We start from the raw sequence: 27368 nt of genomic DNA, 5'->3' as shown, positions 1-27368 counted from the left end.
CTTAGCTCCATTAATAATGAAACCTTCATTAGCAAAATGATCGGATTAGTGGCCATCTCTCCCAGATTATAAACTCTTGTGCTTCTGTCACCCACCTAGCACTCAAAAGGCCCTATCTAGAGGTGAGGTCTTGCCTGCTCTTTTGGGAGCTGGGACAGGTTGGTTCTTTCCCATCACAAACCCTTGGCTCCACGTGCCGCTATCCCACAGCTGTGTGTGCAGCTGCCCCCAGTGCCTGTGCCCAAAATGGAGGCAGGCACAAGGTAGGCTGCCTTAACAGCTCAACCAGGTGTGGGAAGCTGTACATTTCAGGGTTTCCAGTTCAATCCTAGGCTTTTGCAAAGCCCATCTTGCACTATGCTCCACAAAGCACCAGGCCTGTAGCTACTACTAAATGAATCCTGGTGTGTGGACCTGAGTACCTCCCCCTCAACCACAACACACGTCAGCTTACAATAGCAAAAAATGATCTTTATTGAGGGGGCAGGGGCTCTGGGCTGGCAGCTGGGGGAGCAAAGTTGCTCTGTCGGTAGGTACCCAGCAGGATGGCATTGATATACTCAAGTGTTTGGTTGCTGAAGACTATGTCGAGGTGCTGTGTCCTGTGCAGAGGCAGCAGGTGCACAGGCTGTGGCTGGAGGCCCTTCCACTGAGAACAGAGCTCACTGCTACGCGTGGCCACAGTGTCATCACCATCCTCATGGAGCATGCCTATGGGGTCTGTATAGGGGAAGCCATCGTCAAAGATGTAGGTGTGGGGCGTAGGCAGGCCCACACCATACAGGCAGTACACTTCCACACCAGGTGCTGGGAGTCCTGCCAGCAGGTTACGTGACTGCAGCCACATGTCCCAGCCTTCCTCGAAGTGCAGGTCTGTAAAGAAGCGCTGGAAGTCACGGCTTGTGTAGTTGAAGCTGGGTGTGGAAATGAACACATGGTCCTCAGGCCAAACCAGGTTAGAGGGAAACATCCAGGGGGATGTCGTCGCCATGCGCTGCTTCTCTTTCAGCTTGATGCTGGACATGATTGGGATGCCCTGGTTGTCACCTATAGACATGGGGCAAGATAGGCAGGGGGCTGGGCTTGGCTGTCCCCAGCCCACAATTTGCTGCCCAGCCCAAGCTTAGCTGGATGCTCAGTTTTATCCCAACCTAATCTAAACACAAACTCCAAGCTGGACTATAGCAGGGCTAACATTCAGTAGGTGCTCAATGTGTGCTTATTAAATGAAAAACCCTGATAGCACCTCTGTGAGGCTGAGCTGTAGCGTCTCAAAAGCAGGTCAGGGAGGGGTTTCCTGAGGTTGGATGGATGTTCAAAAGGTGGGGGCTGCCTCTCAGTTCTCCCTCAGGCAAGTGTCTGTTGGCCCTGTGGTCTGCTGCACAGGGGTCAGAGCTGTGTTCTGGGAAGGATGAAATGAGACTGTGTCTGTGTTTGACACTAAATGATGTAGTCTGAGGAGGGTTTCCCTCACCAGACTATGAGCTCCTAGGGTGAAGGCCGAGTCTGGCTGAGTGCAGCATATGGTGGGTGCTCAGCAGGTAGTGGCTGGCTGTAGCACTCCTTAGGGAAGGGCAAGAAGGGCTCCCAGGGTCTGGCCCTGGCTTTGGCAGATCTTTCCTCAGTAGGGGAGATCCCTGGGCAAAGGGGTTCTTGGGAACAAAAGGCAGCTGAAAGCTGAGTGGGTAGGACCTGAGGCCACAGGAACAAACATAGGACAGTGAGTCAGATTGCTTCACTTCCTCTCTATTAAACTTCCTCTTGTGTCATCATTAAGACAAGCTGTCTAATGATCCAGGCAAGGCTCATTACTCTTGGGGGGCCAGCGACAAGGGCCATGCTCAGGAGTGGTAGACAACACCCTCAGCCTGTCATTGTGAACAGAAGCAGGAATGAGGGCAGGTCCATGGTCAGCTTCATTCCACCTCTCAATCCCCCACAGAATGCAGGTGATCAGAGGTTGTCTCACCTGAAGCCAAGATCCGCAGGGGCTTAACGGAGCCACCCCAGGGAGCCCCAAGAGAGATGAAGCCATCGATGAAGCGATCCTTCCAAGACTGGGGCTGGTGCAGCAAGAAATAGAACAGGTGCAGGCAGCCAAGGCTGTGCCCAATGAGAAAGACGGGCTTTCCATAAGTAGCATGCATCTCCTCCACTAGCCCAGCGAGCTTCCGGTAGTACTCCTCTTGCTGACCTTTGAGGGGGGTGCATGGGGTCAGGGCAGTGGACTTTAGGGGCCACATGCCCTTCCCCAAGCCCTTCATCTGCAGAGACACTCACTGGGCTCCAGCCGCCAGTCATAGGGGGCGGCCCGCACTGTCTCATCCCGCACATAACCATTGTTGACCAGATTCTGCACCAGGGTGTGCATATAGCCTGTGGGGGAAGCAACAGCACTGAGGCTCTGGCCATGGTTGCTGCAGGCCCACCATAGCTCAGAGCGCAGCCCTTTTTCCCAGTGCACACACCTGCCAGCTTGTAGTTGTCTAGGTACTCAACAGAGTAGGTCTTGCCAAAGCCAGGGACACGAATCTGTACTCCAGGGGCATTGGACACACGCCCAGAGCTTCGGTTGTAAACAACCCTGGGGGCAGTGGGACACTCAGCAGGCCAGCAACCAGGGGGCAGGGTGAGGGAACTGGGGTAGAGGGGATGGCCCGTACCTGGTGTTATCGATCCAACAGTCTACCCCAAGGGGTAGGAACATGTTGAGATCCATCCAGATGGTGAAGAAGTCCTCTGTTTTGCGGTAGCACATCCAGTTCACCACATCTGGTTTATCCAGCTTGGCTTCCAGCTGATTCCCCAGGCAGCCAGGCACTGCGGGCACTAGTCTTCACTCTGGATTGCTTGGATTTCCCCATGATCCCTCCCAGCCCCACTGCAGTGACCAGCCAGCCCCACCCTTTCATTTCTCATACCCTCAATCCCCAGGGTCTAAGGATACAATTCTTTCTTGCTGATCACACTCCCCTGCCCCATTCCCCCAACAGCACAAAGCCCAGGCTCCCCTTGCGCAGGGTAAGCGCAGAGGCCAAGGCCAATAACCTCTGCCCCCACAAAGCAAACACTTATCCTGGTTCTCCATTACTGTCAAAGTCCAAGGGAAGAACAAATAGGTATGGGGAAATGGGGAGCTGAGCCTAAGAGTAAGGGTTAGGCCTTGATGGGCCTCTCCCACTCTCCTGGGTTGTGTATTTTGTCCTTGCTGGGGTGGGGGCTGAGAAAGGAATGGTGGGGCTTGGCCCAAGGTCCAGTGGCTGCAGCTGACCACAGCTTATAACGCCCTGGACAAGGCCTCAGGCACCCACCCCCCTCTCCACCCACCTGGGGTAGATAACTCAGAGACACAGGGACAGTGTGGTGGAGGAAAGGGGTTGATTTCTCTGCAGGACAAGCTTTTGGCCCCTCGGGACACTAAGGCAAGTATCAGGGTTAATGCAGGGGCAGAGAGGCCTTGGCAGGGTCGACTACCAGAGGCTGGGACCCAGGCTCCCCAAAATCTGGCCTGGTGCATCAGGGGCCTGGCGGGGGCTTACCGAGGATGACGGGCCTTGTGTGGTTATTGAGCTCAGCCTTGGGCGTGGTTTGCGGGGGAAATAGCACATTGAGGAGCCAGAAAGGGGCGGCAGGGGGGAGCAGCAGCCCCAGCACCAGCAGCACCCACTGCCATGGGGAGCCAGGCGGCCCCATTCTAGCCCTAGTGCTTATTGCCCAGTGAAGCAGTCTTGGGCTGGCCTTATCTGGAGTGGGGATGGGAGGGGCCTTGTGGGCAAGGGGAGGGATAGCCTGGCCAATGGGGTAGCCAGAGATTGCTGGAAAGGGGCACAGCCTCAGGGAGCCAAGCTCTGGGCCTGGGTTCAATTCCACCTTCTTCCCTTGGCGACAGGGGAAACAGAGCCTGGGTGGCAGGAGGCCCAGAAGTACACAATGGTTTATTGAAAAAAGTCAGGCCTCGGCTGGCTCCATTAGGCTCAGCTTGGTGGGGGTTCCTGCCCACAGTAGCCTGAGCCAGGTCTTCCAGCAGGCGGGTTAGGGCAGAACCCCCTACCCCCCACTTTGTCGCCCTTTCCCTTCTCTCTGATGGTGACATCCAAACAATAAATATTCAATAAATAGCTCTCCTGGGCTGGCCTTCAAACCCCATGTCAGCCCCCATCAGTCTTCTCCAGCCAGGGCAGGACTCCAGGAGTGCTGGATGGGACAGCCCCCAAACCTCTGAGGGTCCTGCAGGACCTCGGATCCATCTCCATTGCCAGGCCCAGGACCAGTCTCCAAGGAGACCTAGCAAAGCTGTGTCCAGAGCAGGGCCAAGCAAAGCAGGGCTAGCAGGTGGGTGCTGGGAGGGGGTGTTACACTGAACACTTCCACTCTAGGCCACAAGTCTGTACTGGGCTCAGGAGTAGATGGTGATGACTTCACGGCCACCGCCACGCACCAACAGCACCCGCTCAAGGCCCTCGGTCAGTACCTCCAGGAACTCCATGTCTGTAGGGCATCAGGTCAAAGAGGCAGCACCAGAACCAAGGGGCACTCAGGAAAGTTTGGCCTATCAATCATTCAGAGCTAGGGTAACCTGACCCCCCACTACGGGAACCCAGTCAGACCTCACATGCTGTCCACTTCCCCACTGCCTGTCTCTCCACAAAAGGATACAGTTCTCATCACCCTCGCTGTTCTTGGGTGGGCCAGGCATGTTCAGTAGGACCAGTCGGGCATCATGGGAACGTGTGACAATGACTTCATTGAGCTTCACGGCAGTGTGCATGCGCCGCACATTGGATTGGTCCCTGCCAGTAATGCAGCTAATCATGGGTTCTACCCCTGGCCTACCCACAGAGCTTGCCTGCCCCCATCCCACCTCCATACCCAGGCCCCAGCGTGGCTGGGTCTGTTTTTGCTGTACTCACGGCTTAATATGCACCAGTTCTCGGAAATTGTCAGGGGCGTGGCTGGGGTCCCAGGGTTCAGCTGCCATATACTTATCCCGTGTCCATGTCATCTGGATCTTGTCAGGCCCAGCTGCAGACTCATCTTCCTCGTCTGAGTACAGGCTTTCCAGTCTCAAGGCTGAATGCCGGTCCTTGACCAGCTGGGCCTGAAGAAAATCAGAGGAGGTAACTTCAGTGACATGGGAAAAAGGAGCTGGCCTAACATGATAACCCAGCCTCAGGAACATGGGCACTGAGTTGGGTGGGGCTGGGATGAATCATTCTGATGCCCCCATCTGATGGTGTCTCCAAAGGCCTGACCCAGCCACCCAACCCTGCTCTGAACCAAGAAGGCCACTAACTTCTCGCTCCCGCTCAGTCTTGGTCAGTCTCATCTGCCGCAGCATCTGGGACCGCTGCTCCATCATCAGCGTCCGCTCATAGGTATATGCAGAGATGTCGCTGTTGTGCTAGGGAGAGGGTGGGCCATGAGGACTGGGCTGTGTGAAACAGGGTATCCACAGGGCCATACTGAGGCAGTTGACTCACCATCTCTACTACCTCTACCTCTGCCTCAAGGCGTAGATGGTACAGGAAGACGGCCAGATCCTTCTTCATCTGGATGCTGTTGTCATCCATCTGGGCCACGGTGAAGATGCGCATCCGGCACTTCCTCCAAACCTGTGGCAACAAGAGCAGGTGGGTGGTTCAGTCACATACCACCCCACCAAGGGCCCAGCCCTTCTCACCTGGGCCCACCCCCTGGCCCACCTTGTGCTGGCGCAGTAGGAAGGGCAAAAGCATAAGCATTCCACCATCATGCACAATCCACCACACATCAATGTGGCCCTCCAGGTAGCGCTCATGGTTGCTGGGGTAGAAGGCGATGTTCTTGGGCACGAGCAGGGCCAGGTGGGCAGCCGTGGTGCAACGAACAGTGTCTGGGGAGGAGGGACACTGCTGACTGCCAGCCTGTAGCCCTCCGACTTCTGACCTCACTTGCACCCCAGCTCCCAAACCCCATGGCTGAGCCCAGGCTCTGGCCCCTCACGCACCAATAAAGGTCTTCCAGGCACGTGGGTCCTCACTCTGTCGCCAGCCATAGGGCCAGCCCAGCACCACAGAATTATGCCTCATGCCGCCTAGGCCGCAAGACTGGATGAGGTGGGCCAGCCCCTCACGCACCTTGCTGGCTACCACCACCTGGCAGAAGCCCTTCACTTTTTCAATTTCCATCATGTTCTTGATTGTCTGTGGGGAACACACCAGGATCAGAAGGCAAGACCATCCGCATCCCCTCTGCTGAGGAAGTGGGAGGGGAGAAGGTAAACTGCCCACCCAGAGGCTGTTTTCAAGGTGGGACAGCCATACCCACCCTTGCTCCAGCTCTCAGGTGCTGTGCACCTGGCTGGCCAGAACTGGGCTCCACCCCTACACACCAGTTACAGCCCGGACACCTCTAGTCTGGCTCAGCTCCCTGCCCCATGTAGCAGGCACCTGCTCAGCGGCCTGGGCCTCGCCATAGCTCTCCAAGAAGCTTCCCTGGATGACAGAACCAACGATGGTCAGGCCCTTGCCTGCCTTCAGCTGGGATGCAAAGGTGAGGAGCCGTGGGTACTTCACGTGAAGATCCTCATCTAGCTTCAGCAGCACCAGCAGCTGAGGCCTGTGGTGGCCAGATGGGGAGGGAGCCTGAGACCAGGGCCAGAGGTTTCCAGGGAGGCCCTCTCCTCCTTCCCTTCTCAGCTGGCAAGCCCCCATAGGTTTGGGGAGCAGAGATCCAAGGGCTCAACAAGCAGGAAAGCACCACTGGCAATCCAGGATGGGGAGCATGGACCAGGGAAGGGAAGCCAGCACCTCTTGACCCACCCACCATCACAGAGTCCCCCTCAAGAACCTAGAGCGGCCCTTGCCAGTCTGGGTGTGAACTCACCGCCAGTTCTTGGTGTGAGGAGGCCCCTCCTCTAATCTCAACAATGCATAACGGGCAGCACTCAGGGACAGGCCTCGGATCCCGTCACCCCATTCCTTCTCAGCCCTACAGAGGCCACCATAAGCTGGTCAGCCCCTGGTCCAACCCAGGGGATTCTGTCCAAATGTATGTGATATGGAGGAGGACAGGCCCTGAGTCACAGTCCCCCAGCCCCAATATTTAAGGTAGCTAGCTCGGCTCCCCACAACCCACCATACAGACCACCCCACTTCCCCCAACCCGGCAGTTGCCCCTCACTCACCCTTGGTACTCGATGTACTTGTAGATCATGCCCGCAATGAGCATGGCAACCAGGGCATAGTACCAGGAGGAGACAAACATAAGGGCCAGGCAGAGACTCATGCCCAGGAAGGACAGTGCCCTGGATCAGAGAGTGCGGAAGGGCCGGAATCAGGGAAAGACCAGTAGGGCCCCAGATAAGCCCTCCAGCCCCCTACCCCCCTAATCTCTCACCAATAGCAACTACAGCCCAGGAAACTCAAACCCCATCCAGAATGTGGCTCCTGGCTTTCTCAGTAGCCTTTGTGTCAGAGGACTTGTCTCAGGGGTCCAGGTGGTGCTCACCAGTGATAGTACTTGAACCGAGGCCGCCAGTTGGGGGTCCTCAGGAGCGTCTGCACAGCACAGGCCAGGTTCACAAACAGGTAACACATCAGAAAGAACCTGTATCGTAGGGGCTGGTTGGTACAGAGCGGCCTCCTTGGCAGCTGGGTACCTAATGTCCCTGCCCTGCATGGTCTCGGCCAGTTGATCCCAGAATTTTAAAAGCAAACAACCTTGAAAAAGGATGGATGAAGCAGTGGTGGCTTCAAGGTACTAGGGACTGGGTGCTTGCCCTGTCCAGGAGCGGAGGGCTGCCGCCTTCCTGCTCTTGAGAGTCTGTCCCACAGAGGGGTGTGGAACCTGTTGGTCTCTTTAAAACTTCTACCTGTGTGTCAGACTTTGTTCCTGAATGCAGAGGTAGACTGAGCTCTGCCAGGCTAACGTCTTCCCAAACAGTTGACATATCTCCAAACTGCGCCCTCAACACCAGGCAGGGTCACAGGGAGGTGCTGAGGCCCCTGGCTAAGGGTACTAGAAGCCTTTCCCAAGGCTGTCCCCCACCCCACCTTGTCCTGGCCCCCAGCTCACATGGATAGAATGGGGGCCACCATGTCGAGGGAGGCAATGAGGATGCCGAGCTCGGCGATGAGTGCCGTCAGGAGGAGTGCCCATGTTGGTTCACCATTTGCCTTCCCGTGGCCAAATACCTGCATGTACCAGGGTTAGTGGGATCAGAAGGGAAGAAGCTGGTCCCAAGACCCCCATTCCATACCTTGAGCCATAAGCCACAGCCTGGCCTCCATCATTTCCAAGTCCCTCCTCTGGGGCTCAGGCACACCCATGCCTATCCCAATAGGTTCCATAAGTTTCTCTGCCCCTCACCTTTCCAGGCCTCTCTGCTCCGAATGAGCCATAGACAGGTCACAAGGATTCTGGGCCCAAGCAGTTCTGCCAATAGCAGGACAGGGCCAAGGCCAGGGCAGCTCTCAGCAACAACCCATGATGGCTACGTGGTGCTGGGGTCACTATGGGCCCCAGCAGGATGTATGCATCCGTATCCCCTACCTCTCTCCCCTATCCAGTGTGAGGGGCCAGGAGCACCCAGGCTGTGGGGGAGCACAGAAGGGCTCACCCGGAGGAAGGGGATGATGTTGTCCTTGGCAATGGCCTGCAACAGGCGTGGTGCCCCAGTGAGGCTCTGTAGCCCGGCACCACAAGTTGAGAAGAAGGAGCCGATGACGATGACCCAGGGTGAAGGCCAGGCCAATGTGCCCACCACTAGGTTCCTGCTGACACCATCGCCATACCTGCAAGGGCCAGACTCAGGCTAGGCTCTGTGCTAGGAGCCCCCAAAGCCTGGGTGGGGCCACACAGAGTGAGGGACATCAGGGGGTCAGGAAGGATGGCTACGGTGGGTAGAGCTCTGGTTCCTCGGCAGGGAAGTCAGCCCTTCAGGCCCTCACCTTTCCCCTCATCCCAGCCCTGGTCCTCATGTTGCCATTTTCCCAGAAGCAAAAGTCCTGGAGAGGCCTGACCCACTTGGTGGCACAGACTAAAGTGGCAACCAGTAGCCGGAGGACATGTGTGGGACCATATATGTGAGAGGAGCTGGTGTCAGAGCAGGCAAAAGCTGAGCCCACTGCCACAGGGAGGGGCCCAGCTCACTCACTTGTCCCGGAGTACCACACCCTCAATGCAGGCGCCAAAGAGAACCACACTGCTGAAGTCTGCAGCTGTGTCAAGGAAAGCTAGGCCTCCACTGCTATGGCTCTTCCCACTCATTCTCTGCAGAGGAGCCACATGCCCCTCGCCCTAGCCTTAGCCAGAAGACTCAGCTGGGGTGTCTATAGCTGAGGGTTTCACACTGTGCACACACTCCTAGAGTGTGTGATGTGTGAGGGGAAAGGTGTGTATGGACGCATGTACCTGTGGTATGTCTGTGCATGCCAGCTGGTAACTTATGTGCACGCAAATGTCTCCTGCCCAACTCCCTACCTGCCCCAGGCCTAGGAAAGGATACACACAAGGGAAGTTGTAACAATGGCCAGAATGGTCCCCACTGGAATGGACTTCTGAGCGTCGCGGAGGTCCCCGGAGCGATTTGAGCCAGCCATAATGCCTCCAAAAACAACAAGATTCCCTCAGGAGGTCCCCGGGAGATGGGGCAGGGCTGGGTGGGTGGGCAGGAAGGGCTCACCTGTCACAGAGGGGAAGAAGATGCCGACCAGCACAGTGAAGGATGTGGCAATGTCAGCCACCACGTACAGGGGCAGGCTCTCCTTCACACCAAGGGCATCTGTGGAAGGCAGCCCATGCTTTTCCACGACCTCACCCTTCTCCAGGTAGGTGCTCCACAGGTTCTCTGCGGGGAAAGCAGTATCACCACCACAGCCCCATCTACTTTGCAGGGGCAATTTGAGGAAGCCCAGCAGAGAATATAGATATGAGAGGCTCTGGTTGCATCAGCCATAGGACTGCTATGGCCACAGGAAGGGAGCGGTGTGGCCAGAAGTCTAACAGGCAAAGGTGGTTGAAGCCAGAGCCCTGCCACTGCTTGCCTCCTAGACATAGGCCCTTTATGGCTCCTGGGAGGACAATCCCGGGCATCGTCAGGGGCTGGTGGCTGGGGAGAGAGGGGATGCCAGGACTTTCTGGGGGCTGCTGCAGGCCTGGGACATTGCCAAATAGGCTCTATTCTATTCTAAAAACTAGCTGCCAGGAGCCAGGCTGAGAGGACACTGCTGGGCTGGGAAGCGAGCCAGGCCCGCTCCTCATTACTGAGTTGGCCACACAAGGCTGGCTCTGTGCTTCACTCTCCTTCCATGTCCATCCCCGGCCTCCTGCCCAGCCCATGGGTCAGGAGCAGGAGGACAAGAGGAGGACGCACCCTGGAGCACGCCAGCAGCTGCACCCGGAATGCCAGGGATCTCGGTCACATTGTTGAGCAAGAAGTAGGAGTCGCAGGAGTCAGTGGTAAGGTTGGTGCTGTGGCAGAAGAGGCTCCATAGTTGTGTGGCCACTGTCTCATTATCCACTACAGCTGTCTTGGCACAGATGTCAAACTGGTCCCGTGATAGGGTCCTGTTGCCCAGCATGCAGACTCTGTGGGGTTGGGGAGAGCATCAGCACCTGCTCAGCCAGAGGCCCCAACCTATTTACACTCTGCGGCCTTTGGGACTCGGCATCAAAAACCATCTACTTGGGAGGGTGTCAATGCAATGCTTCAATGTAGTCCTGGGTTACTTACGGAAATATGGGAGGGTCAAAAATAGACTTGATTCCCCCAGCATAGATGGAGAGGATGGAGATGATCACGCAGGCCAGGAAGAGTGAGGCAAATTTGTTCACATACTTGACACCAACAAACACCACCAGGGTCATGAAGATTAGAAAAATGGTCCCATATACTCGCATGTTGTTCAAGGTGGCACTTGATGTGTCATGAGCGCCTGCTGGGTAAAAAATGGCAGCTGGCGGGGCAATGTAAGTCTGAAACAAGAGATAAATGAAGAAGGTTCAATTTTCCTAGTTGGAGAGTGAATCCTATCATTTTGGCTTTTTTTTTTTTTTTTAAAGAGTATCCAGAAATAGCCAGTCATAAAAGACCACATATTGTATGATTCTATTTATATGAAATGTCCAGAAGAGGTAAATCTGATTAAAAGGCAGAAAGCAGATTAGCATTTGCCTAGGGTTAGCGGGAGTACAGTGACTACTAATGAGTATGGAGTTTCTTCCCAGAGTGATGAAAATGTTTTAAAATTAATTGTGGTTATGGTTGTACAATACTATGAATATACTAAAGACCATTAAATCGTATGTTTTAAATGGGTAGTGAATTGTATGGTACGTGAATTATATCTTAATAAAGCTATTATTTAAAAAGGAACCAGACACAGGAGTCAATCCGAATAGCTAAAAAGTCAAAGTAGAACAGCTTGAGCCACAAAATAAATAATGACAGTACTGGATTATGAGCCAAGAATAAAATAAATATCCCAGAGTCCATACTGATATAAGTACATGGATGAATAAATAAATAAATTGGGAAGAGGATAAGTTTTCTTTACAGAAGAAATCCAAATAATAAATGTAGGAATGTAGGAAATAACAACAAAAAACCCTAGAAGGTCTAGGAGTCAGGTTCGTGCTACAGGCAGAAGACCTGGAGATGGGAATAGCCAGGCAGTTCCTCTAAATATCTCCTATTGTCTGGATCCCCAGGGGTGGGCTCTTGTTACCCTGTGCTCCCTACGACTACTCCACCTCTTCACCTACTAGCCGGGGCAGTTCAGTGGGGAGTGGGAAGCTGAGTCAGAGCACACATGGGGCTCATGGAGGGGGCACTGACCTCCAGACAGGGTCCCGTGGCTGCTCGCCCTGATTTAGGAACAAGGATGAGGTGGATCTAAACGGCCTTGGCACAGAAGCCTGGGAAGACAGACCTGGCCAGAGCCCACATATGCCCAAGAGGCAGGCTCTGTGTCATCACCAAGATCTATCTGTCACTGAGTTAAATGCAAGAATTCACAGATCACCTGCCATGGCTAAAATGGGGCCTGGGTGGATAGAACATCCAGGGCCAAGGTGAAGGCAGCCAGGCCCCTTCCCTGTATGGCCTGAACTGGCAAGGGGTTGAAGAGGAAACTGGCTTGAGCAGAGGACATTTCTCCTTGAGGAGGCCTCCCACATTATAAATCCCAGACTGTGGCCAGAGGCGAGGGCAGCATGAGCAGCCTGGGCCTACGGGAAAGGGAGTTTTTGGACAAGACCAGAGTTGACCAGGGCTTAGCCTGACTCACCAGCAAGATCTCAATGGCCCCCAGGATGTACATGGCCGCCGCAAATGTTGTTCCCAGGTAGAAGCATAGGCCCACAGCACCTCCAAATTCTGGCCCCAGTGAGCGGGAGATCATGAAATAGGAGCCCCCAGCTACAACAGAGAAAATGTACACAGGTCAAGGCTGGTTCTTCAAGGGGGTCTGTTCCCTGACAGTCTCTCACAACCACCTAGAGGGACAGGGATGGTTTTTCCCTTTTACAAATGGGCAGAAGGATTGGGAGATTCTCCCAAGGCTGTATAGTTAGTAAGTGGCCAGGCTGGGGTTGGACCTACTCCCATCTAACTCCAATGCCCAGCATAGGCCTGTGAAATGACTACTTTGCTAGGGCAGTTCCAGGTCCATAGCAGTGCCTAAGTGGCCCACTGTCCCCCAACTCCCTGCACTTAGGCCAGTCCCCACAGTCTCCTCTGGCTGGGTACATCCTATCTCTCAACATGCCACATCCCTCCAAGGGCTGTGTCTGTTGGTCTGACCCCCTCTGACCAGGGCAGGGACTGTGTCTTGTCCAGCTTTTTGTCCCTAGGGCCTAGTACAGGGCCTGCCACCAGGAGAGTGCCCACGGCTGACCCGCCTGCCCTGAGTGTGTGTTTCCATCAGAGTCTAACAAGACTGGCAGAATCAACACTGGGCCCCAGCGCCAGCGAGGGTGCAGGGGATAAGAGTGATCCATGTTGTTAGCTGAATCTGCTCCTGATAAAACTTCTCTGGCGAAAAATCTGGGAACAGGGATTAAGAATCTTTTAAAAAGTTAATCCTTTCATGCTGTAATCCCACCTTCAGGACCCTCTCCTAATGGGACTGCCAGAGGTGTGAACAGAGATTTGCATGCGAGGCTGTTCAGGACAATATTTACAAGTAAAAAAGTAGAACCCAAGAGTAGGAGAATAATCACATAAATTAATACCCTATCAATCTTGCTACAAAAACAAATAAACTTTTTCCCAACATTTGAGAAACAGGCCCAGACACATATACACTTTGGGAAATACAATTATATCAATATTTTACAAGACCCTACAACCATATACCAAAAGGCTAACAGTTATGAATTTGGGATAGTGGCATTATGGGCACTTTCAATTTTCCTTTCTACATTTTTCTGCACTTTCAAACCCTCTTATGGGTAAATATATTTTGCCTTCTCCCTACCCCCATTACTTTTATACTAATACTAATAAAGCTGTTATTTCAAAAAGAAAAAAAAACCCAAGTACAGACATAACAGCCAATCTAAGTAGCTAAATGGCCAAAGTAAAATAGTTTGAGCAACATAATCAATAATGAAGTACTAAATTATAATCCGAAGAATAAAACATCCAGGAGGCCATACTGATATAAATACATGGTTGAATAAATAAATAGGGTCTCTGAAAACCAAGTTTAATCTCATCATCCCTGCTAAAAACTCTCTGTACTGTCTATCCCATAATCCATGATATGGGCTAGACTTCTTGGCTTGGGCCACCAGGTGAGCCCCATCACCTTCTTTGTCAGCCGCAGCCCCCTTTAAACACACACACACACAAACAGCAATCTCAAACTCTGTCAAGCAAGGATGCTCCCAAGTGATGCAACTGTCATGAATTCAGGGACTAAGATCCCACCAAAGAACTGCTTTAGGGGTCTGCAGGACAATGATGGTTCCTGGGTATGTCAAAGTGAATTCTGGGCCTGTTACCCCCATCAGGCCCAGGGTGGCACTCACCCACCTGGAACCACTCCATTGGTGGCGATGGCGCTCATGGAAATGGCCGTCAGCAAGGTCTGTGGGAAGAAGGGCCCAGGTGAACAGTTGAGCTGGATGGGCTCTGTGGGCAGCCATGGGCCCTGCCCCAGCTAGGATACTCACACAGCAGCAGCAGATGAGAACAATGAGGAGGGCCTGTAGCACACCGGCTGTTCCCACCATCCAGGTCAGCCGCAGAAAGAGGATAACTCCGAAAATATTCTGCAGGCAGGGTAGGTACACCCCCATGAGGGTGCCCATGCTAGGTGCCTAAGGAGCAGGAGGGGAAGGGGAGGCACAGAGCATCAGAGGGGTCCAGATGAACCATGGAAGGCTAGCCCCAGTCACTCAGCAGTTGCCAGGGTGTTCTACAGAGAACAGGGTGGAGAGGGGCATCCTGAGTGGAGTCCTGGGGAGTGCATGGGTGGGGTGACAGCTAGGATGTCCATATTGACTTTCATGTATGAACACAATTTGGGACTGAAAAGGTATAAAACCTGGTCTTTTCAAAACGTCAAGAGGAAGCTTTTGAGCTTAACCTCCCTCTCAAGGTACTGCCCGCTTCCCTTTCTCTCTTCTGTTAAACTAGAAAAAGAGGTGTGTCCCGCATCCTCACCTTCTTACCCAGCAGGCCCCATGTCACCCGTCAGAATCCAAGAAGTTGTCCCTGGCCTTCCCTCTCTCCAACCCCCAACTCCAATCTAGGTGGACGCCAAGTCCTGCCTAGTCTGCCTTTCAAGCTGCTTTTAGATAAGCCTACCTTGCCTCAGCCTTAGTCACTTGAACATGGGAAACTACACCTGGAGCACCTGGATGGTGCCCTCCTGTGCCTGTCAGCCTCTCCATACTCCAGCCCACTCTGCTGCCAAAGCAGGTCTCTGAAAACCAAGTCCAGTCTCATCATCCCTGCCGAAAACCGTAATCCAGTGTGGGCCAGACTCCTTGGCTTGGGCTATCAAGTGTGCCCCATCACCTTTATTGTCAGCTTCAACCCTTGATGACATGGGTCCCTCAGAGCCTCTGAACTAGGGCATGAGCTAGACTCTGCCTGAGGAGGTCAGCCCTGCCTCACTGCCTGGAAAACTGCTCTTCAGTTAAACCTTCAGGAGGCTTCTTCCAGGAAGTTCCTCTGGGTTGCCTTAGGTGGAGTTGGCACTTCCTCTTGCATACCTTCAGCATCTGCTATACCTTTTTATCGCAGTGGTCACCAAAGGTCATGGTAACTGTGCACTCGACTGTCTCATGGCCACACTGTGGTAGACTTGGCTTGTTCACTGTTGTATCACCTGCAGGCCCTGCGGGTTCCCCAAAAGTCCTCCTGAGCCCAATGAGCAGTGCCTTGGAAGGCCCTTAGGATAAGCTGTTGGAAAAATCCTGCATAGAGTAGAGACTTAAGATCAAAGGGCAGGTGAGGGAGGTCTAATGGGCATATCCGGGCAGGATTTTTAAACTATCTAAGGGCAGAATAGGAGCCAGCTGGAGGCCAGGGCAGAGGCTGAAGCACACAGGCAGGGTGGGTGACGTCTTGAAGAACTGAGCCTCCATGAGTGCAGCCCAGGGTAGTGAGGACCTGAGAACTACTATCAGAGCCCCAGCAAAGCCTGATGTCCTGGAGAGAGTTATATAGCTACAGGGACTCTTCTGAAGGACTGGGGCAGGATCTGTGTGCAGCCTAATGGACCTCAGAAGGGCCCAAGTGAGAATGAATGGCCCCTCAAACTATCCTGAGCAATAGAGATGACAGATATACTTTATCTAAGCAATGTCTGAGCCCTTTTCAGAGGCCCTGGACCACCCACTGGATAGTGGCAGTTCCTTGCCCCACTCCAATTTTAGGCCGAGTCATTCTGGAAAAAGGGTAGTGTGGAAAAGGGCAGGGCCGGAAATGCTTTCTGCATCTCCAAATAACCTTTGGCAGCCTCAGAAGGTAATAAGGCCAGAGCCAGAGCAGCTGCTACAGAGAGGCTGCCTTGGGTCTTGGCATGGTCTATTGGGAGGCTCGCCCTTCCTGCTTTAAGCCTTATTTTTCTGAGGCCCTACTCAGACCCACCCTAGAAAAGGACCATAGCTTAGTGGCCTCAGCTCTCTAGCTTCCTACTAATTTACTGTGGACTTCACCAGGCTCATCTCTTTTCCATGGAAAAGCTACTGGAGCTGGGACACTCGGGTATCCTCTCACATCCTTACTCTAGGGCCAGGTGAGCTGGGCAGGTAAGCTAAGGCTAGACCCAAGCATCTTCATAGGCTCCTCATAAGGCCAAGGGACCAATCCAGGCTTCCTTCCAATACTTGCTGAGATGTACACTAGTCTTTCTTAGGGACCTTTTTTACTCCCAGCCAGCAGGTCCCTGGACTTGGCCTGAAGGGACAGAGATGAGACACTTACACAAGGATGCTACCACCCACTGAGGGCAACAATCTCAGAGGCGGAGACCCCTCTGCAGGGCTGAACAGGAATCGCCAGATAGTCACGATTCTGTGCTAGCTGCAGAAAATGCCAGCAAAATCACAACGAGCAGGACAGGGTAGGCGTCAGGTCTGTGTGACCTCACGATCTCAGCTGCTCTCTTTGATGTGTGGGGTGACTTGCCTCCCAGAGAGGCAAGGTGAGGGGTGCACATCGATCTAGTCAACACTCCCTCCTTGGCTTACCTCAGCAAGGCCCAAAACTCACAAGCAGGTCTGAGGCTGAGGACCTAGCTTATCCCAACCAAGAGCTCTTTCTGTCTGTGCTGACCTCCGACAAGAACACTAGGTGGGGTGGTTCCATAGAGTAGTGGTTAGCACGTCTGCTTTACAGGCAGAAGGTCCTGGGCTAGAGCACCAGAGGAGCCACATCCCATACTCGGGTGCGCCAGGCCCCCCAGGTGTGCCAGGCCCTGGATGTGAGCCACGAGCGCACAGTGTTATCCTCCTATCACCCCCCTACCCAGATGTTCAAGGAACCCAAGGGCTGTTGGAGGGGTCCACCAGTGGAGCCAACACAGTGAGGGGCAGGAGGGTTTGGATACTTGCTCTAAGTCACACAGCCCCAAAGGATAATCATGTTCCTGATTCCAAAGGTAATGCCCTTATCCATCTTGATGGGATGTCAGTGATCTGACCTTCTACTTAGTCACATATCTCACAGTAAATCCACATACTTGTCTCCCAGTGCTACATATTGATCTTGCCCAGATGAGTCATCTCAGGCAAGTTACTTACCACCCCTGATGCTATTTTTTCATCTATAAAATGGGGATGATAATAACACTTGCTTCACAGCTTTGTTGTGAGATGACCTGCAAGAACCCAGGCCCATTGCTTAGCATGATACCTCACACACACAGAGGGCTGAGTGAAGACAGCTGTTGCTCTCGATGTCATTTCTGAGGGCCTCATTGGCCCTCTGCCCCCTCTAGCCCTCAGCTCCCCTGAGGGGCTTCTCCTCAGCATCCATCCGCCATCCTCACCACCCTTGGCACCCACTTCCCCTGGGATTCTCATGATCATGTAGGAAAATTGTCAATTCCATGTTGTTGAGTCTGTCTTCCCAGGAGGGCCCCTTTGCTGCTCCTGGGCAGCTCACCTTGGCTGCTCTCCGGCGGGTGCCCTCCCCACTTTCAGCCTCCTCATGCTCCTTGGCGCCTTGCGTGAGATTGGTGTAGCTGACGAGCTTGCCCAGAAGAGATGATACCTTTGGGCGGATGTCCAGCTCTTCCTGTAAACAGAGCCACAAGGCAGTCTGGCAATGGGCCCGGCTGGCGCCAGGCTACCTATGTGTAGCCAGAGGCCTGGCCTCTGGCCCCTCGCCAAGCCCTGAGGCAGGCCTGGGCCTGATCCCAGCTCTTGCCTGGGGAAGCCCAAGCCAGCCACTGGGCAGGTGTGGGCACCACTCCCCAGCATGTGGCACTCAAAGGCATAACTCAGCAGCTGTTTCTCTCTGCCCCGCCTTGGCTGCAGTCGCTACCAACCCTTTTGTGCAAACTACCTGCCTCAGGAGACAGGGCAGGACAGGGCACAGGTGGCAGATAGGCGAATGGCACACTTCATTCTGCCTGTTCTGCCTGGCCTCCTCTCAGCTATGAGTGGGTCTCTGGGACTCACATCTGCCCTGAATTCTCCCACGAAAAAGCTACCCCTAGTCGTCTCAGGGAACCAAGGAAGTCAAAAGAGGGATGTCTGGGACAAATACAGTCTCTCCTATTTGCTCAAACCCTGATCTTCCTGGATGGTCTTCCCCACCAGGTTCTAGACCCAGTGAGTAACTCACCTTAATCCCCACGGTGGGATCCTGGCCCCAGAGTTTAAAGGCCTAAACTGTGCCCTAAATCCATATCCAACTTCTGAGCTTGAGTCTGAAAAGGCTAAAATTCAAGTTCAGAGGAACAAAATTGGGAATGTTTCCAGAGAGGTGTCCACTGAGGTACACATGTGGAGAAGGGACAGATGCAGTGAGAAGGACCAGGCTTCAGTGAACCTAAGGGGGACGGGATTGGAAAAGCCAACCAGGAAGGACAAAGAAGAGTTCACTGGAGAGGAAAGAAAAATGGACTGCAAGAAATCCTAGGAGTGAAGGGAAGAAAGGAAATCCTGAGATGGTCAGTTGCTTTGCTGAGTGTCTGCATGCAAGTCAAAGGCAAACACCCCTAGGGGTAGTAACGGGATGTGGATGTGAGTGGCCTCTGGGAAGGCAGTTTCAGTTTAAAGGGCCAATAGAACCACAGCCTGGCTGCCAAAGGGGCAAGACAGACAAGGGGAGACTGGAGGAGGAGCCAAGACATAAGGAGGCACAACTGTCCAGCCTGCCTGCTTAGCGAAGACTTGGATCCTGACAGGCCCCTGCCTGCCCATCTGCCCACCACACCTGCCATGCAGAATGGCTCCTCAGCTACCTCAAACAGTGCCAGGTTCCTGTCATAGTATTCACTTCCTCTGGAAGCCTCCAAGGGACAAAGGAAAGGGCTGCTTTCTTTGTGGTTGCCGTGTCCTGTGGAGAGAGAGACAGAATCGCAGTCAGGGGCTGCCTCCTGAGCCCTAATCCTGCACTGCTTCCCAGCAGGCCTGCCCACAAAACATCATTTCTATGGAGCATTTTGGGGGCCAGAGTTACCAGGCTTGGCCTGTTTCCCGACCAAACCCCTCCAGTCTCCTTGAAGGGCCAGAACTGGCAGAATGGCCAATGACCAAAACCCATCACCTCATTTCCTCTAGTAAAGGTCACCAGCAAGAAAGTCCCAGACACTCATTCACACATGTGGTACCACTGAGGGGCGGAGCCTGCCGGGAGGCGCGTGTCCCGGTCTTGGTCTGTCCTCAGACCCCCAATCTCATTTCTCAGCCCATCTGGAATACCCAGTGTGACAGGCGCCAATGCCTCGGTGTCCTCAGGGCCTGCCCGGGTGCTGCCCTTCAGGTAAATGAAGCCACATAGGGCGCCTTCTGTCGCCATGGTCAGAAGCCGCCTGGAACTGCCCCACCATGCACTGCGCAGGGGCCTCCTGGAGGGCAGCCCCGGGCATGCTGGGAGGAGCCACAAGCTGGAGACTGTTCAGAGTGTGGAAGTAGGCGCAAGGAGCCGTCTGGGGTCGTCCAAGAAAGCTGGGCCGGGTGAGTGTTGAACTGAGCCTGCTGAGAGGGGTGTGGCATATCTCTTCTGATCATTCTGTTAAGTGTATTGGAAATAAATTATAAATTATTCTAACCTCACCACTGCAGCCTGCCCCACCATTGCTGACTTCTCTAGGGAAACTGCACTAGTATCCAGAAAATGCAGAGCTGGGCACAGAGTAGTTCCCCAAAACTGGCTGTGGATGGTCCTCCAAGACCAAGCAGATCCCTGTCCCTTCAGCCATGACTCCAGAATGGCTCAGAGCCCTTCCAAGTGTTGCCTCTAGTCCTCACAGCAACCCTGCAATAATCATTTTCTTCCTTTTAGTAACAAGGAAAGGAAGACTCAGAGATTCAGAGGCAAGGTTACCCAGTGAGAAGGGTCAAACCTGGATCCCAGGATCCACCAGAACCAGGTAGGAGCTGAGCTGCAGGTTCCCTATTCCTATTTTAGGCTGTCTCAGAATGCACCCTAGGGTGCAGTACAAGCCTTTAATTAGAGAAGAGTCTGGGGTTTGCAATTTGGCCAGGGTGCACATACACTCTTGGTGCTCAGATAGCTAGCAGCCTGGCTTGGATTCCTGACCCTCCCTCTCTGTGACCCAGGGGAACTTTCTTACCTTCTCTGTGCTGCCTTGGCTTCATCTTCTATGAAGTAGAGATAGTAACACCCACTCTTCTAACTGCCCTGATGCATCAGGAAAAGGACAATCTGGTGCAAGATACCCAGCAGGTATTTTTGAGGGTTCTTCAAAGCCTAATTTAAGGACAGCTCGCATGGGATTGTGGGAATATAGGATGGGGGGGGGGGGTGTGGATCTAACCGGTGTCTGGGTGTCTGTACTGCCCTCAGTTATTCCAAAAATTCCAGGGCAGGTCTGGGCATGCCTGCCAGGCCGAAGCTGCTCAGATACCACCTGAAACCCCCTGGGAACCAGAGCATGGCCTAGGCCTGTGAAGTACAGATATATGTGTTTTCTGGCTGCAGCTATGAATGCACCAACAGCAGATGGGTATTCAGGTGACACCCTTGATCCCTGTGTTCACAGGCCTCTTCTAGGGGTACCTCTTTATAACGTCTACTCCCCCTGGAGCGGAGGTGTTGACCTTGAGAGAGTCAAGTACCAGGCTGGGGATACCCAATGAGATGAACCTGAGGCTCCTTGCTTTTGTGCCCCTAACCCTTTGTAGTTCCCACCAAGAAGAATTATAATTACTCACCAGGGCGAAGAGTGTCCCCCATACTGCAGACACAGCCAAGGTCTGGCTGACAAGGAGTAAGAGGAAGAAGTGGGGGATAGTGGGAGGAGCTGGCTCAGCCTGGAAGGACCTGGCAGGACTCAGCCAATGTGGCTCCAGGTCCCTACAGTCACTGTGAGAGGCCAAGGCGGGGCCAGAGGCTAGGCTTAGCTCTGCCTGCCCACTGGTCCAGGCTGATCCTAAGGATGTAGTCCAGCCCAGCCTTTGGGAGAGAGAGCCTCCTAGGGCTAGGCGGAACATGGATGCTGGCTCCTGCTCTGACCACTGGAACTAGGCTAGGTCAGGGTATCATGGGTGGGGGTTGGGGTGTGTGCACAAACGCAGCTGTCAAGCCTGCAAAATTTCCATGATGTCCAACAGCCCACATGACTGTCCTGTGCATCTCCCCACATGGCAGTTAGGTGACATACATATAGCCATCACCCACATCAGGTATGGACCACTTCAGTTATGTCACCATCATGGACCAGAGCTAGGTCAAGATCACATATCTGACACATGCCACCAACACAAATATTCCCTTCATATCTCCATCATGGTCAATCACAGACACAGGCAATTGTCATCAGTCATATCGCTATCCTCATCATTGACACCCATGCAGGAAAGTGGCCATGAGAAAGTGCTACCCTGACCCCACCTTCACCCTGTGATACCCCACAGCTACACACTTACACAAGCGCAATTACACATGCATGTATGCTACACATACAGACACATGTTCTCAGCAGTATGCCCATTCCAAGTATGAGCCCTGGCAAGGACAGGCATATGGGGACATCCTGGGGTAGCAGATGGAGGTAGGGGAGCGGAAAGAGCCAAGCACCCGGAAGAAAGGAGGAGGGGCTTACTTCCAGACCCGGTTCTAACACCTAGGCTAAGAGTTAGGGAGCTGCAGTCTCCAACCCTGAGTTTGAATCCCCTGGGGCAAGTTACATAATGATCCTTATCTCAGTTCATTTCTTCCTAAATGTGAGTAACAGGACTTATCCGTTGAGGGAAAGCGGGAGGATTAAGCGAGGTAATTCACAGAAAGCGCCCGGACAAGCCCATTTCCGTGTGAGTGCTTCCTAGATGCCCAAGGTAGGTACCTACAGATCTAAACGGGGATCAACACGAGTGCACTCACTGGCAGTTACCCATAGTCCCGCACAGACAGGCACACCCTTCTCTCTCGCTGGCCCGAGAGCAGGGAGGCACAAAGATGGGGGAAGGGAGGGGAGTCTCAGGGGCAGAGGCGCAAATGAGTAAGCAAGGCGAGAGGAGACTGGAGGTCGTTCACAGAAGGTGAAGGGGGCCGGGGACCCGACTGCAACTATGCTCCCTGCAGGGAAGGGCAAGAGCTGGGGACTCGCCGCTATTCACACGCCAGGCGGCCCCACTGGCCAGACCTCCTCGGTCGGCCACGTCTGCAGCCCCCGCCCGTGGCCCGCAAGGGAGGAGCTGGGGCGGGGAGGGCGGCCTGTCTGTGGGCGCCGGGGGCCCAGGAAAATTGTGCCTGCGCGGCGGAGCGAGGGAGTGGTGGCGACGGAGCAGACTAAAAAAAGTTGGCCCACATCGACGTGTGCACGCACGGACCAGGTGTCTGCGTGAGCGCGGACCCCGCGTGGCTGGCTCCCCCGTCCGGGTCAAGGCCCCCTCCAGACGCGCTCTCACCGTCTGAGTCTTCTCGCTCGGTGCGTTCCCCGTAGTCCACCCAACTGAGCCCCTCGAGGTTGTCATAGTCGCCGCGCCGCGGCCCGTCCACGGGTACCACAGTGAAGTGAGGCATCGCGCGCACTCGGCCTTGCCGCGCCTGCTACCCCAGCCGCCAGCCCGGCTGTCCCCGCCACCCCAGGCCGGCGCGCCCCGCCCGCTCGCATTCCTCCCCGCTGCGCTCACTTCCTCCGCCAGTCCCCCGGGCCGCCCCTCGGGGGCGGGAAGCAGGAGGGGCTCAGGCCGGCTCCTCCCCGAGGGGGACCCGGAGGAGTGAAGCCCCTCTAGAAAGAGTATTACTAGCAGCTGCACGCCCTGGGGACAACCCGATTCCTGTGTGTCCTTGGGCGAGGGGCGGCCCTCTCTGTGTCCCAGATGCGGTATTTGTAAATTGAGAAAATGCGCTTCCATCTCCTAGGGCTTCCTGAAGGCTCCGTGAGGTGGGGAATGGGGTGCATTGGCACTGAGCTCTGTTCCTAGTAAACGCTCAGGGACATTTCTGTTACTTAGGACTAAGAAGTGTTGGCAGGGCCAGCCCAGTGTGTCGGCAGGCTCTCCCAATCCTGTCCAGGACCTCTAGCCATTTCTCGGTACCCTCTCCTGATTTCCATCATCTGCGTCTCCCACCTCTCCTTGGGGTCACTGGAGACCCAGTCCCTGCGAAGGTCCATCCTTCCCCCTCGCCCCTCGCTGCAGTCTCTCTCTGGTGAAGGCGGCTGGGGATTCCTGCCTCTTCCCCCAGGCTGCTGCCTCCTCCACGGGAAGGACACCTGTCCTCCTCGCCCTGCCACGTTTGCCCCTTTGGGACGCTACATTGGATTCTTTAGCCAAATTCTTTCATCTTAATTCTATCTTTTACTGTCTCACCTCCTGGGGATTCCTTTACCCAAATCGTTTACGTACTTGTTCTTAACTCTTCTTTCACTTTCTACTCCGCTGCATAAGATGACTTATTCAGTTAGCTTTACCATCTTTGTCTTTCTAGGGCCACACTTTCAGCTGTTTATTTCTTTCAGAAAACTCCAGAGCCCATCTTACTTGTCTGTCTCCATTTTTCTCCCTTTTAAGGCTCACAGGACTTTAAAACATCAGAATCAATGGTATCTTCCCAAACAACCCAGACCATGCCTCCAGCTCTGGGGTGGAATCAGGAATCAGAGTCACTGGGCCTTGCAGGAGGACCTCTGAGCTAACAAGCATTCTGACCCTTACCCCATAGTCATCCCAGCCAAGGCCTGTCCACTTGACCTTCCGTCCTTCACACCACCTTCAGCTGCCCACAGTAGCAGCCTTTCAAATGGACTCCCTGCTCTCTCTCCCTGCTCATGGTAATGCCACCTCTTCTAAAGAGAAAGTCTCTAAGTTCCCTTGGCCCACAAGGCCCTGCTCCATCTGGCCCTTCCAAGCTCTCCAGCTGTACCTCTCCCCGACCTCCTCGCAGCCTCAGCCCTTCTGCTTTCTCTTACTTCCTCAAACTCCAGAGTGTTCTGCAAATTGCCTGCTGTTCACTCTGACAGAATGCCTTTTGACCCTCTGCTCCCACCCTCACTTACCGATCTCCTCAGTACAGAGGTCTTAGCCCTGAAGGAGCACCATCTCCTCCTCTGAAGACTTATCTGACACACACTCTGCCACCTCACCTCACCTTCCCCTGGGTTTAGTTCTCCTGCGGCACTTTCCCTTCATAGTAGCCACTAAAAGGAGAAATGCATTGGTGGGAATTTTTGATTAATGTTTTTCATGCCTACTAGATTGTAAACTTCACAAGGGCAGGACCCTTTTGGTCTTGTCACATTGGTATCCTTAGACCTGGCCCCAAGATGCATGGCATAGTATATATAACTAGAGAAGAGTGGGATTTGAATATGACCAGACACGTGTTCTCAGCAATGTTCACACTGCTCCTACCTCGTCATCACACGCAGCCTCTCTCCTCGGGGGGCAGAGTTGGGTGCTGTGTGGGGGAGATAGGCTGTTACAGTCTAACTGATAACCTTAGGTTCTGGGGGAGACTGTGGCTAGAATACAACTTCCCCCATACTATTCACTGACTGACCAAATAGCCTACACCATCAGGGTACTCACAGGCAAAATAACCTCCTAAGAAAAAAGCAAAAGACATTTGAGGAGGACAGACATTTCAAAAGAAAATATCTATCAGGAAAATTATTAAAATTCATTGATCAAAAATTCAAAATTAGCCTAATAAACATATTATAAATGATAAGGGAGGATATTAGCAATCTTAAATAAGAAAATATTTTTTAAAAATAAGCAGAACTATCAAATATGAAAAATATAATTGTTCCAATAATCTATTGCCACATAAGAAATTACCCCAAAACTTAGTGGCTTAAAACAATAATCACATTTATTTGCTTACAGATCTGCAAGTTGAATAAAGCTTGTCTCTCCTCTGCAAGGCATCAATTGAGGCCAGATTTACTTCCAAGGTGACTCACTCACATGACTAGCAAGTTGTTACTGCTGTAGGCAAAGAGCTCAGTGGGGCTGTGGACTACTGGGTCCTCTGCATGTGGACCTATCTATGAACTGCATGGCTTCCTCGTGGTATAAGGGCTGCAGTCTATGGGTAAATAGCCCAACAAACAGGGAGTAGAAGCTAAAAGTTTCCCTAGGCCTAGACCTAGAAACGCGCACAGTATCACTTCTACCGTATTTTACTGGTCAAGTGGTTACAAAGTCCAGATTCAAGAGGGAGTGGGAAGGCATAGAACCTATCTCTTGATAGGAGAAATATGAAACAAATATGGGACCAGGTATTGAAATTACTGCAATAATATTTGAAACAAAGAGCACAACTGGTGATCTAATAGCAGAAAGTTTTAATTGAGAATAAATTAGTAAGTTGGAAAGACCAAATTAAGGAATTCTCCCTAAAGAAGAAAGAGAAAATAGAAAAGAGATATGGAGGATAGAAATAGAAATTATAATATCTGCACAATAGGAGTCCCAGAAAAATAGTAAAATAAAAATGAAGAAAAAGTACAACATAAATTAGCCTTGAAAACATTATGCCGAATATAAGAAGTCAGGCACAAAAGGTCACATATTGCATGATTGCATTTGTGAGAAATAGGTAAATATACAGAGATAGAAAGCAGATTGGTGCTTAGGGGGAATGAGGGTATGGGAGCAACGACCAAATTGGTATAGGATTTCCTTTTAGAATGATTAAAATGTTCCGGAACTAGATAGAGGTGGTGGTTGTGTGACATCACGAATGCACTAAATACCACTGAATTATTCACTTACATGGTTAATTTTATGGTATATAAATTCCTAGAGCTATAGGGAGAAACTGATAAGTACGCCATCACAGTAGAAGATTACAACACAATGTTATGGTTACAATAGGTCAAGAAAAAAAACCTAGCAAGGAAGATTTTAACACAATTAATGAACTTGACCTAATGGAATAATACAGTATGTTTTATTTTGTGCCTGGCTTCTTCCACTCAACACTATTTTGTGAGATTCTTGCAAGTTGTTGTGTGTAACTGTAGTTTGTTCTTTTTCATTGCTATGTACTAGTCCATGGAGTGAATAGAGCAGTTTATTTCTCTATTGTTGGGTTATTTTCAGTTTGGAATTATTGAAAATAGTTCTTCTCTGAACATGTCTTTTTATGCAGGCATTTCTGCTGGGTCTTTAGGGAAGAAATTGCTAAGTCCTTGGATATACATGTCTTCAACTTCAGTAAATAATGTCAAACTGTTTTCCAAAGTAGTTTTTCTGTTTATACTGCCACCAGCTGGGTGTGAGAATGGCTGTTGCTCCACATACTTGCTACCGCTTGGTATTGTTTATCTCTTGAATTTTAGTTATCTTCTTCATGAGTTTTATCCTGAATTTCCTTACTAATAGGTTGACTATATTTTCATATCCTTGTTGGCCAACAGAATATACTTTCTTGTAAAGTTTCTATTCAAATGTCTTCTCCACTTTTATATTAGATTGTATGTCTCTGGATGCAAGCCCTTTGTCAATTATACGTGTTAAAAATTTCTCCCACTCTGTGGCTTGTTTTACTCTTTTTAGTGGTATTTTATGATAAGCATAAATTATTAATTTTAATGAATCCAATTTATCAATCTTTTCCTTTGTCATTATGTCCAGTGTCCCTAGGCCAAGGTCACAAATGTTATTTTCCTACACTACCTTCTAGGAGTTTTATTCTTTTACCTTTTGCATTTGGATCAATAACATATTCAATTTAATTTAATTTTGTATGTTGTTTTCTGTGTGTTGTGGCCTAGGGGTCAAAATTCTTTTATTTTAATTACAGTTGACATTCAATATTATTTTATATTAGTTTTTGGGTGTACAGCATAGTGGTTAGACATTTATATAATTTACAAAGTGATCCTTTCATTAGTCTAGTACCCACCTCCCCCCACTCCCTAAATGGATACCCAATTGTCCCAGTTGATCCCTATGGTTTCATCCTTGTTCTCCTCTACCTCACATCCCGCTCTCTTTCCTAACTTCTACCCTTGTTTACCTGTACAGTCTGAAGACCCAGCACCAGATGAACAGGTAACAAACAGCCTTTCATAGATTTTTCCATTGGTTCCTACATATGTGTTAGGTCTAATCCCTATAATAAATTTATCATTTTATATCATTCAATAATGCATCTACTTACCTGATCAAACACTGGATGATATAATACTCTGACAGTGGGAAGACTCACTCTACTAGATATCAAGACTTGTTTTAAAGTTGTCATAATTAAGACAGTGTAGTATTGTTACTATGGTAAA

General features: G+C 52.1%; 2 protein-coding genes and 1 long non-coding RNA gene across 4 annotated transcripts; 1 reads left to right on the top strand and 2 right to left on the bottom strand.

The window, feature by feature from the left end:
- Positions 1-450: 450 nt before the first annotated feature.
- On the bottom strand, positions 451-3957 carry LCAT (lecithin-cholesterol acyltransferase). The gene is made up of 6 exons (XM_016164180.2): positions 3540-3957; positions 2664-2820; positions 2469-2584; positions 2281-2376; positions 1970-2194; positions 451-1047 (listed from the first exon to the last, which is right to left on the bottom strand). Exons 1-6 carry the CDS (start codon positions 3691-3693, stop codon positions 473-475), a joined length of 1323 nt encoding a protein of 440 aa, XP_016019666.2. The 5' UTR covers positions 3694-3957; the 3' UTR covers positions 451-472.
- Positions 3907-22734, bottom strand: SLC12A4 (solute carrier family 12 member 4). Of its 2 annotated transcripts, none has more exons than XM_016164165.2 (24): positions 22543-22734; positions 18912-19006; positions 17606-17737; positions 14161-14307; positions 14021-14075; positions 12270-12400; positions 10715-10956; positions 10355-10569; positions 9665-9829; positions 9488-9586; positions 9137-9194; positions 8600-8774; positions 8056-8174; positions 7489-7587; positions 7166-7285; positions 6865-6969; positions 6429-6597; positions 5987-6182; positions 5703-5872; positions 5481-5612; positions 5294-5401; positions 4911-5098; positions 4657-4790; positions 3907-4488 (listed from the first exon to the last, which is right to left on the bottom strand). In XM_016164165.2, exons 1-24 carry the CDS (start codon positions 22655-22657, stop codon positions 4397-4399), a joined length of 3261 nt encoding a protein of 1086 aa, XP_016019651.1. In that variant the 5' UTR covers positions 22658-22734; the 3' UTR covers positions 3907-4396. The 2 variants fall into 2 exon arrangements, with proteins under 2 accessions (XP_016019651.1, XP_036087347.1); XM_036231454.1 differs by lacking the exon at positions 22543-22734 and adding an exon at positions 19372-19483.
- LOC118611352 lies at positions 5017-5873 on the top strand. Its single transcript, XR_004954234.1, has 2 exons — positions 5017-5117; positions 5246-5873. It is a non-coding gene; the product is annotated as an uncharacterized LOC118611352 (long non-coding RNA).
- Positions 22735-27368: the final 4634 nt, after the last annotated feature.

Source organism: Rousettus aegyptiacus, unplaced genomic scaffold (genome assembly GCF_014176215.1).
Source record: "Rousettus aegyptiacus isolate mRouAeg1 unplaced genomic scaffold, mRouAeg1.p scaffold_m13_p_14, whole genome shotgun sequence".
NCBI lineage: Eukaryota > Metazoa > Chordata > Mammalia > Chiroptera > Pteropodidae > Rousettus > Rousettus aegyptiacus.
Note: the sequence above shows the minus strand (reverse complement) of the source record. Positions and strands in the feature narration are given on the sequence as shown.

What these genes read in the sequence shown, in the direction of transcription:
- LCAT (XM_016164180.2), bottom strand. Translation starts at nt 3,693, where the DNA reads ATGGGGCCGCCTGGCTCCCCATGGCAGTGGGTGCTGCTGGTGCTGGGG. An exon ending in TGTTGGATCGATAACACCAG is followed by an intron (nt 2,585 to 2,663) that starts GTACGGGCCATC and finishes CACTGCCCCCAG; the next exon opens with GGTTGTTTACAACCGAAGCT. An exon ending in AGACAACTACAAGCTGGCAG is followed by an intron (nt 2,377 to 2,468) that starts GTGTGTGCACTG and finishes CTTCCCCCACAG; the next exon opens with GCTATATGCACACCCTGGTG.
- SLC12A4 (XM_016164165.2), bottom strand. Translation starts at nt 22,657, where the DNA reads ATGCCTCACTTCACTGTGGTACCCGTGGACGGGCCGCGGCGCGGCGAC. An exon ending in CTTCTTCCCCTCTGTGACAG is followed by an intron (nt 9,587 to 9,664) that starts GTGAGCCCTTCC and finishes TTGTTTTTGGAG; the next exon opens with GCATTATGGCTGGCTCAAAT. An exon ending in AAGTACATCGAGTACCAAGG is followed by an intron (nt 6,970 to 7,165) that starts GTGAGTGAGGGG and finishes TGGCCTCTGTAG; the next exon opens with GGCTGAGAAGGAATGGGGTG.